The sequence below is a fragment of the Dunckerocampus dactyliophorus genome, chromosome 11, assembly GCF_027744805.1.
Source record: "Dunckerocampus dactyliophorus isolate RoL2022-P2 chromosome 11, RoL_Ddac_1.1, whole genome shotgun sequence".
Taxonomy (NCBI): domain Eukaryota; kingdom Metazoa; phylum Chordata; class Actinopteri; order Syngnathiformes; family Syngnathidae; genus Dunckerocampus; species Dunckerocampus dactyliophorus.
Window position 1 is genome coordinate 19,637,450 of NC_072829.1, and position 10,920 is coordinate 19,648,369.

The window sequence follows — 10,920 nt, forward strand, 5'->3', positions numbered from 1 at the left end:
GCAAGTTTTCGCAAACCCTTGATTGCAGTTGTTGCTGCTAAGGGTGGCCCAACACAGGGCCTTGTAGGTTTTAATTTTTTTGTCCCTTAATAATAAAAAGTTTAATTTTAAAACTGCATTTTGTCTTCAGTTGTGTTGTCATTGACTAATATTTAAATTTGTTTGATGATCTCAAACTTTTAAGTGTCACAAACATGCATAAAAATAATAAATCAACAACACTGTAAGTACTGTATATATATAAAAATGTGTAAAAATTAGGGATGCTCGGGTCAGGGTTTTATGCTGCCAATAGAGATAACAATCATCCATGAGTTAAATCAGCCGATACCAATCCTGAAACCGATCCCATGTGTAAATTTTTAAATGTAATATTGGCTATATCAGGGGTCACCAAAGTTTTCGTAGCTTGTTTCAACCCAAACAAAGCAAATATGCTTGTTTTACCAGAACTTTAACAAAATGCTGGTATCCACAACTCACATCTTGTATTTCAGAGTGCATTTCTTTCTAGTGTTCTCACATGATTAACTGAAAACCTGAATGAAATGTAGGCTTGCAGGCTTCTCATGTGGTCGTGGTGGGGCTCCCTGGGAGGAGCCCTGGTGCCCGTGGGCAACGTGCACGTTGGTGACCCCTGGGCTATATGATACATAAAGGGAACCATAAAATTTAGACCCCAATATATTTAACTTGCTCTTTCAAAATCACTGGTGAAACTTCTTTAAGGAGAATTTGAATGCGAGATCGGCTTGATTGCGCTCTATCAGGACCCCCTGACAGCCCGACAAATCCAATCACTTCTCGGGCTGTCCGCCTTATGGGCGCCACACACGGGAGGTGACGGGCAGCTGTGGTTGGCAGGGCTCGTCGTTCGTCGCCCCGTGCTTGTGGAAGGCGGCGGGCAGCTATTGCCGGCTGCACCGATGGGCGACGCCTCCACATCCAGAGCGAATTGTCAACACCGGCCGCTTTTCCTCCTCTGAACTACTTTGAAATCCCCAAATTCCTTTGACATCTGACAGCCTATCTAAACCAATTCGCTCTGGATGTGGGTGCGTCCCTTGCCGGTATGGTTGGTCGTAGCCGTCGCCTCCCACGTGCATGGTTTGCTGTGCGTTGGGGGTGGGGTTCGCTGGTCGCGGTTGTTTGTCGCCTCCCGCACACATGCACACACGGGCGCTACGTTAGCCAATGATCACATTATGAGCCTTGATCACTCACCACACCCTGCCACCCCGGCGAGATATTTTCTATGGTATGTTTTGCAGGGTGCATAACATACATCACTCTCACAACAACAGGTAAGTCGCACACGGCAGCCATGCTTGTTTTGGCTTTGTGAAGGGAAAGTGGGTGGGAGACAGTTACTATAGACACTACGGATGCTGCAATGGGGGCGAAGCTGATCGGCGGACGTGATCGGCGTTATAAAGCAGGTATCGGCATATGCCGATACCGTGCTTTTTCAAGGAAATTGGCCGATATTGAATGGAGGCTGATCGATCGGAGGACCCCTCGTCAAAATCCATTATACTGCAGAAATATGACCTACATGTGGATGCCAATAAAAACCTGAGCAGGAGAACGCAAGAAACTTTTTCCTGTTTTATTTGACTTTTTCCCTTCCATACAGTGTTACCAACTCTTAACAATCAACATACAAAATAATAATACTTGTATTATATGGATAATTAACTGGAAGTATTTACACAATGCAACATTTATTTCAGTAATGGCATTTGATAGACTATAACCTAAATCATCATCATCATCATGACTGACTTGTCATTAATTCAACTATTTACCCAGCGAAACTACCTTCCATCTTTTTTGTGTGGGAGTCCCACACAATATACACTTTGTGAGTCTTGTCTTGTCTGTTTCTTTACAAAAACCAATGATTTTGTGGCACATACCTGTCTTTGTTTTTGGGGAACTTGAAAAATGACAAATCTGGTCTTTTGAATGGTTCATTACCATAATTTCCGGTGTATAAGTTACTACTTTTTTCTTAAACTTTCGTAAACACACAGCAGTGTGGCTAATTTATGGCTATATTTTGATCTCATGACATCTCCTTTACTTCAGAACTACTATTAATCGTGAAATTAAACTATTAAATTAAGTTAAACTATTAATGCTGAAATTTCCCTTGTGGGACTAATTATATTATTTTATCGTATCTTATCTTATCTTATCTTATCTTATCTTATCTTATCTTAGTCTGACTCATGGCATCATCTTAAAAAGAACGCTAAAATCTTCACACAGCAACTTAACAATCAAAAGCTACTGTAGATAAGAATTATACAAGGCAAGTGCCAATACGAGTTTTCATCTCTAAAACTACTGCATTCTTCTCGGCTGTTGCTGCTGTCAAGAGCCTTTGGCTGTCTACCTGTTTGTTTCCCTCTTGCCTTCTACTCGTCCTCACTCCTGGGGTAAAAAAAACAACAATCAATTTTTATTAGACGTTTGGGGACCCCTGGAAATCTTGGAGCCCTTCGCTGAAAGGTAAGTCCCTCAATGACTGTATTACATTCTTGTCTCTCTGTGCTGCACTTTACCACTCGCCCTCATAAGCACTATTAGCACCATTACACTGCCAATGGCCCAGTACAATATCAAATGTCAATTCTTCAACGCTTTAAATGTCAATGTCCTGTTTTTGACAACCATGTACTATTTCTCTTTTTTGATGGCTCTCCCCCTCCTTTGAACTCCACATCCACTTCCTGTCATGTGCAGCCTCTACCAAACTCAAGGATAGGGACCAAAATGGACCACAGGTCAACTGTTGCCAACTATTTCTTAGATCTTCAGATTTTAGTACAATGTTGAATTTTCTGTGTTTCAGCATCAGTTCATTCCTAGATACCACTCATTCTTTGATCTCCTATCTCTTTTCCTCCTCGGTCAGGATCCCAGCTGTCTTTGGGCTAGAGGTGAGGTACAGCAGGAGCAAACTGCACACACAGAGAGGTCCGAGCCAATGCAGATGTCGAAAATGTGATATTTGTTGCCATCTACTGGAGAGCCCTGGATCCGAAATACAGTTACCTCAAGAAGTATTTGCACAATGACACTTTTTTAATGATCCTGCCTTCATTATACAGCACACCAGCACATTTATTTAGAAATATTACATAATAATAATAATAATACATAAACATATTACCTTTAGACGTTGGTGTTTTGGAGTAACCGCCATTTTATACTTTACAGACTATTGTATCAGTTTTTAAGAGCTTTGATTTATCTTGAATTTTCTCTAACTTATCAAAATACACCCCCGCTAATATTGGTTAAATGTCCATCCATCCATCTTCTATGCCGCTTATCCTCCTTAGGGTCGCGGGGGTACGCTGGAGCCTGGAGCCTATCCCAGCTGACTTCGGGCGAGAGGCGGGGTTCACCCTGGACTGGTCGCAGGGCACATACAGTACAGACAAACAACCATTCACACTCACATTCATATCTATGGACAATTTAGAGTCGCCAATTAACCTAACATGAATGTTTTTAGAATGTGGGAGGAAACCAGAGTACCTGGAGAAAACCCACACACGGGGAGAACATGCAAACTCCACACAGAAATGCCCAACGGAGATCCAAACCCAGGTCTTCCCTGACTGTGACTCTGTGGCCAACATGCTAACCACTAGACCACCGTGCTGCCCTATTGGTAAAATGTCCCTTACCAAGTTTCACCGCTTCAGACGCTTTTTGTAGCCATCCACAAGCTTCTGGCATAATTCTGTCTGAATATTTGACCAATCTTTTTTTTAAAAATGATAGAGTTCATTTAAATTGGTTGATTTCTTGGCACAAACTTCCCTTTTAAGCATAGTCCACAAATATTTAACAGGGTTGAGGTCGGGGCTTGATGGTTATTCCAGAAGCTTAATGTTAGCCTGCTTTATCCATTCCAAAACCTGTTTCCAGGTGTGTTTGGGATCATGGTCCTGTTGGAACACCTAGGACCAAGTTTCAGCTGTCTTGTTAATGTAAGGTGAAGTTGAGGAATTTCCCCCTTCTTCATGATTCCATCCACTCGGTGCAATACAACAGAGCACGATGCTACCACCACCATGCTAGACGGTTGCTACAGTCTTCTTGGGATTGAAAGCCTCACCTGGATGCCTCACAAACATACTCATTGTCATTAGGGACAAATAGCTCAATCTGTGTCTCATCTGACCATCAAAACGTTTTTCCGGCAGGTATCTGGTATCTGGTATCAGGTATCTGGCATACCCATGCTTCTTTCATGGTTTGCACCCTCTTTTCAGTCTGTGATGTAAAGCTTCACTGTGGACGGTGACACTGGTGTTCCAGCAGTTTCCAGTTCACAGCAGGCTTGAGCCTTGATGTTTTTTTCAGTTGTTCCTGAACATCATAAGCAATTCTTTTCATCTGTGGTCGGCAATTTGGGTCTTCTTCCAGGCCTTGGCAAAATGGTCACACATCCAAATACTTTGTCTAAATTCATCGTTCTCCTTCATAGCTCTTCAGTGAGCTTCTTAGACTTCCCCATTGTTCTGAATATTGCTCGACCCAATGAGTGCTGGCACACAAATATTAATATATTGCCGAAAAGAGACTACCAGCTGCAACCATGATCACTAATGAGAAGGTAAGAGTTGGTGTTAAGTTAGAAGATATTCTGGGACCTTCGGCACCACTTATTTAAAGATTGAGGTGACTGTATGTGCAGTATATATTTGAGGCTGTTTGTGCAATACTAACTTTATGTACAATTTCTCGTTTTTTGTTAACTGTATTATCATTCCATCCTGGAAAAAGAACCATTCAAATAAGACATTACATGATAAGTGTATGCAAACCTCAGATCTAAATCGTCTGGAGTCAATATTGCTACGTATACTTTTCATTTCATTTTATAATTTACCCAGTTTGCCTTCGTGCAAAAGTCAACACTAGGTGTCAGTAGTGACGAGTAGACATATTTTGATGTAGTACTAAAACCTACCAGCAGGTGTCACATGTGTGCAAATGCCATCCGTCCATCCATTTTCTAAACAGCTTGTCGTCACTAGGGTTGCGGGTACGCTGGAGATGTGCTTTGTGTCATTTAAAGTAAGCAAAACAAAATGTGGGCCAGGGGTGGTCACACTTTTTCAGCCTGTGAGCTACTTTTAAAATGACCAAGTCCCAAAGATCTACCTCCTACTATAAACAGAAAATATATTTATAAATGTGTAACATATTTAATATATTTATAAATATGAGTATTTATGTACGTTGTACATGTATATCATGGGTGCACACACCTTTTCAGCATGCAAGTTACAAGTCAACATGATCTATTGCTTGCTATAAAACTAAACTTTTTAAAAATCTAACTGGTCAACTTTGAAACTACTGTACCAAATATTAATGATTAATATTTCATATTCGCAGTTTCAAAGTTTACAGGCTCTGTGTGGAGTGCGGACCGACACTGTGGCAGTGTAGTACATCAACGATGACTTATGAGTCCAGTTCTGGTCGGACTTCCGTGCCGAGGAACGTACTTCCGCTTAGTTGCTGGGTCATTTAAGCAAAGAAGTTAGCCAAGACAAAATCAGACCTCACAGATCGCTTGGCGTTATACTTGTTTTCTGCCATATCCCTGCACACTGTTGCCTGTCCATTCTTGTGTATGTGATGAAGATGCTCACATCTTCTTCCGCTGTGGCACACACATGTAAACAAGATGGCCGCGGCGGATGAAGATGTGAGCGTCTTCATCACATACACAAGAATGGACAGGCAACAGTGCGCAGGGATAGATAGGGAGACAAATATAATGCACAGTGATTTGTGAGGTCTGATTTTTTACGAGCAGGCATTTTTGTGGTGCAAATGTATTATTCTTTTGAACGCATATTGTTTTGAGAAGCCAAACTTTTTACTTAAGTGGCCTCACTAACTAACCGGAACGGAAATCCAACCAGAACTGGACTCGCGGGACCAAGAGGTAGGGTATGTGACCGTTGATGTACTACACTGCCACAGTGTCGGTCCACCCAGGGCGTAATTCAGTCGAACCGCCACTGAAGCCCCTGGTAGTATGTCAGTCAAAATAGCTACATATCGTTCATTCGACATTGTTCATTAACCATGAAATAATAGCTTCACAAAGGATGCAAAAGGATGCAAAGCACAGCCATCAAACGATCCACTTTTTTTCCTACATAACTAGACGCTACAAGTGAACATACAACTTTTTTGTATAGGCATCTTACCGCTGAGTTAGTTTATTCGTAATCACAATAATAAAGATAAAAGTTGCATCTCTGTGTGTAGCTCGAGACGTCCGTTCATCACTTAATCTTTGCTGCCGGGGAGCACCAGCAAATCAGGATGGGAGCTTAATGTCAGCTGACTGATGTCATGTGATATCTACAAAGTGATACGAACGCACTGCAAAAGTACAAAAGCACTGCTTAACAGTGAAGCCAATATCGAATAGATCTTTAGCATGCTTCTTAAACAATAGCAGTCATTCCCTAGGCTTCATTCAATGCTTTACTTTTACAGTGTTGAGTCATTTTCTTCTTCTAATGCCATTTTAACTTCTTTTTCTCTTCTTAAGTGTCTGTGGCTTAACACATGATCTGTGTTAAGCCCACAGAGTTAACAGTAACATTTTCCCGTTTAGTACATTACAAAATAAAACCACCTGTTTCAACAGAAATGAAAAAAATGAAGTCAAAGTGTTTGTGAGTTCTAAAATATTCTTTTATTGTGGATGAACATTCTCAGAAATGCGCAGCACTGGAGTACTAAAGTTGGACGAGCAAGGAGCTAAGTTTAGGTTGCTCAGGTAATTTAACTTCTTGCCCCGTTCTCCTCCTGGTGCCTCTTCCATATTGGACTCCAGTAAGTCGCAGTCCTGTTGGTGGTCACTGGGCTGCAGAGGAGGCACCAGGCCATGCAGGAGGCTGTTCCCCAGGTGCGAGTTGCATCGAGCCAGGTTGTCAGTCAGGTGCTGTAGGTAAACCTCCTCCAGCTGTTTTTCCAGAAGTCCATTCAGCAGGGAATTGGACATGGGCTCCAACTGAGAGGCAGGCACGCCCAAGCTGGTGTTTGCAGCATCACTCATAACCAGATAGCCCTGGTCTGGCAGTGATGAACTAGACATGCAAAGCAGCTGCTTGTGCTCTGCATGCTCTGACGGGGTCACAAAGGTGAAAAGATCTTGCTGAAGGGTGCTTGTTCTTAAAGTGTTGTGGGAGATGAGGCCCGAATCAACCACCTGGAGGTCGGGATAATGATCCAGGAGACTGCAGGGGCCTGAGCAAAGTGTCATGTCAGTTTCAGGGGTGTGAACAGATGAACACCCAGGGATAGAAAGGCCTGAAGCTGCTTCTCTCACTCCATGTCTTTTCACCCACTCCTGCTGGTCTGCATCTAAAGTGACACAATAAACCGTTTCCACTTCATGCAAGTATTCCTTCTGAAGTCCAATACCTCACAGTGCAGCCACTAAGTTGTATATTTTTGTTGCTCACCTCTTTGTTGAATATCCGTCTGTGTCGTCACCAAACTTGTCTCCAACGTGTGTCCCATGGAAGCACACTTTTTTTCCTCCTTGTAACACAAAACCCGGAGAAAGCTTTCGCCCAGCATGACACACAATTAATCTTCTCGTTTTAGCTTAGCTTTAATGCCCTTTTTGCTTTATGTTAGAAGTCGAAAGCGCTGGCGGTAATGGTCATGTGACTGCGGATGTAGAGATCTGCTGCCCTGTGTCACTTCTCCTACTGTGAAGTGGCCCCTTCCACCCCCTCAGCCTACTTCCTTTATTGAAAATGTAAGCAAAGATAAGAAAAGAGAAGAAGGCTGCAGCAAATTCTTTACTTTAAAAAAACATTTGTGCGGCAAAAACATTTCATTTTAACTTTAATGTGACTCATAATCACATTTTTACACATTCATTATTCTTCAGTTGTTATTCTTTCAATGATTATTTCATTTTTGTGTTAAATGTGATTCATTAAATAAAATGTGGTCATTCGAGGAATGTAGTTTTGGTGCGATATAAACATCTAAAAGAGGAAAAAAATAAAAGCACTGTACAAATGTATCTTCTTCACAAATAGTGTAGTAAAAGAGTAGAATGAAGTAGAATCACACCCGTCAACCCTCCTGTTTTTCCCGGGAAACTGCCATATTTTGCCCTCCCGTTTTAACAGTTGCCTGTATTTTTACTAGGTGTGCATGATAATTATCGTAAGAATTATCCAATGAATCCGATAACATTAAGAAATAGCTCAGATAATTGCTATAAAAAAAAGCTCCAATGAGGCGAGATTACACGTACTCTTCTGTAGGTGGGTCAGCATGAACAAATCAAGCGCTCCTTTTATGTGATGCGCTGCAAATGGCCTTAGCTCACTTGTAAACAAACATGGCCTGGATCGTGTGGGACTTCTCACCGTTTCAGAGGAAGACATTTTGTCAAATGCTCTGAGAACATTCCGCTTCAACACATCGAACCTCATCAGTAGAGATGTCAGTAGGGATCGATGGGCCGATTATAGGCCCAATATTGGCATAAAAATGTAATATCGGTCAATATCGGTATCGTTTTTTTCCCTCTAATGAAAGCCGATATGGCCCTTTTAAGCGACAAAGTGGCACCATGCTGAATTTGCCGCTATGGTGCCTCGTGTAGTTAATAATTTACATCAGGAGATGGCGGACATCTCTGTAAATTCAATCTGAGCGGCATTTGTGGGCGTGTTTCTGTGCAGAGTTTGGGAGTTTGTGCTCTTCGTGACAGTCCGCACGTGGCGCGTGTTTGAGCCAATGCTTTGCTTGGCCGTGTTCAGGATAGCAGGGCGTGGTGGGTTGTCGGGGCAACGCTGGTGGTGGTGGGTGGGGTAGTGGTTCAGGTGGAAGAGAGCGGAGGTGGCGGCGGGCGGATTTCTCGGGTGTTTGCTTGCGCGAGTTGCGCAGTGTTGTTTGTGGCCACGTCGAGAAGTTAATTGCTGATGCTGTATGCACTGGCTTTTGTAGCAGATGTGTGTTGAGATGGAAGGATGGATGGATGGATGGATGGATGGATGGATGGATGGATGGATGGATGGATGGATGGATGAATGGATAGATGGATGGATGGATGGATGGATGGATGGATGGATGGATGGATGGATGAATGGATGAATGGATAGATGGATGGATGGATGGATAGATGGATGGATGGATGGATGGATGGATGGATGGATGGAACAGATCTCGTCAAATTTGTAGCACAGTAATACATAATAAATAATAATAATAAATAATAATAATACATAATAATAACGATACATAACAAGGTAATAAGTCCAGTCCTTCCAGGACAGGAGATATGTGATGTTATAAATATTGGTATCGGTTGATATCTGAATTGGAAATTGAGAGTTCGACAATATCAGCAAAACAGCCAATATCGGAAATCCCTACTTATCAGCCACCTGAAACGCCAGCATCACTACGACGGGGCTTGTTCCTATCGTAGCAGCGTTTGAAAAGTGTAAACACTTTGCCAGAGACGACCTGAGGGCTGAAGTGATCTGTGATTTGGATGGACGACCATCCCTTCACCATCGTTTAAGATATCGGCTTTTGTCAGCTAGTAAACTCCTCGGAGACATGGTTTGTACTTCTGACCTGCCACTGTTTTTTAAAATGTTTTTTTAATGGTAGTTCTAACCTGCAGGTGTGTACACGCTACAGTTAAATATAAATGTAAAAAATGATATCTATGAAAAGTTATTGGTATGATAATGGTCTTAGGAAGCAGGAAGTTGTCAGTATCGGCTAGAAAAAAAATATCATGCATCCCCGCCTGCTTGTCTGTCTGCTTATTTAAATTTATGCTCCATTTCTAAGCAACACGCATTTGGATTCTGCCTACAGATGTTGGATTATAGAGTAAGACTGTGGAAAAGTCTGTGAGAATGGCACCAAGAGAATAACACCTTTTGGCAGAAGAGGCGTTCTGTTGTGGGGCGATATCTCCATCATCAGAAAAACAAGGCTTGTCATCACTGGGCGCAATCTCAATGCAGAGATGTATCACAATGAGATCCTGCCACCTGCTGTGGCAATCCCATATGTCCACGGTCTGGGGCGGACAATTTGGGAGAGTAAAAGTATGGAATGGCCTGCCAACAGTCCTGACCTCAATCCAAGAGAACATTTGGACATGCTGTTCAGGCTAAAAGCGGCCAATTCAACCACGTTGGCTGACTTTTGATGATTCCAGGTTGAAAAGTGGAATGCCATCCCACAGCAGTGTGTGGCTATGCTGGTGCAGGAGCCCAACATGCATGTTCTGCTTACATATGGCATAGTTTAAAAGCTAAATGAACAGACTCTTCGACTTTTTAAAATACAGTATGTTTGCCAGAAGAATTGTATCACACACAACTGATACTTGGGGTCAACACATTTTTTATTTAAGTTTTCAAATGAAACGCTGTTATACTATAAGAGATACAATGGATCCCCGCACATTCGCTATTCAGCATTAGTGGCTTCATCATTTTGTGGATTTTTGGTAAAAAAAAAAGTTTTTTAAATCCGCAGAAAACATATCTCATTCCTTCTAATTTAATTTATAAATATGTGATAATACGGGTCTACGGGTCAAATGTACAGCATACATGTACCACTGCCCACAATTTTTACATCTTTACTGTATGTTCCCTGATGTTTTTTCATCAAGCGTTGCGTTTTCGCACTTTGTTCGGCAACGCACCACAGCTGCTGTGTCATTCCTGTTGAGTACCTTTACATTTTATACTTTAAAATACATTTAATAAGCGTGTGAGGTGCATTGAAATGAGGGTTCTGGAACCGAACTTAACAATTACAACTTTTATTGCAAATGTTGATCTGAGATCGGACGTGGTCGAC

General features: G+C 42.0%; 1 protein-coding gene across 1 annotated transcript; it reads right to left on the reverse strand.

Annotated features, from left to right (window-relative positions):
* Positions 1–6,751: 6,751 nt before the first annotated feature.
* On the reverse strand, positions 6,752–7,761 carry si:dkey-237j10.2 (uncharacterized protein LOC568721 homolog). Its single transcript, XM_054792926.1, has 2 exons — positions 7,524–7,761; positions 6,752–7,422 (listed from the first exon to the last, which is right to left on the reverse strand). The coding sequence occupies exons 1-2, from the start codon at positions 7,639–7,641 to the stop codon at positions 6,752–6,754; spliced, it is 789 nt and encodes a 262-aa protein (XP_054648901.1). The 5' UTR covers positions 7,642–7,761.
* Between the last annotated feature and the right edge of the window lie 3,159 nt (positions 7,762–10,920).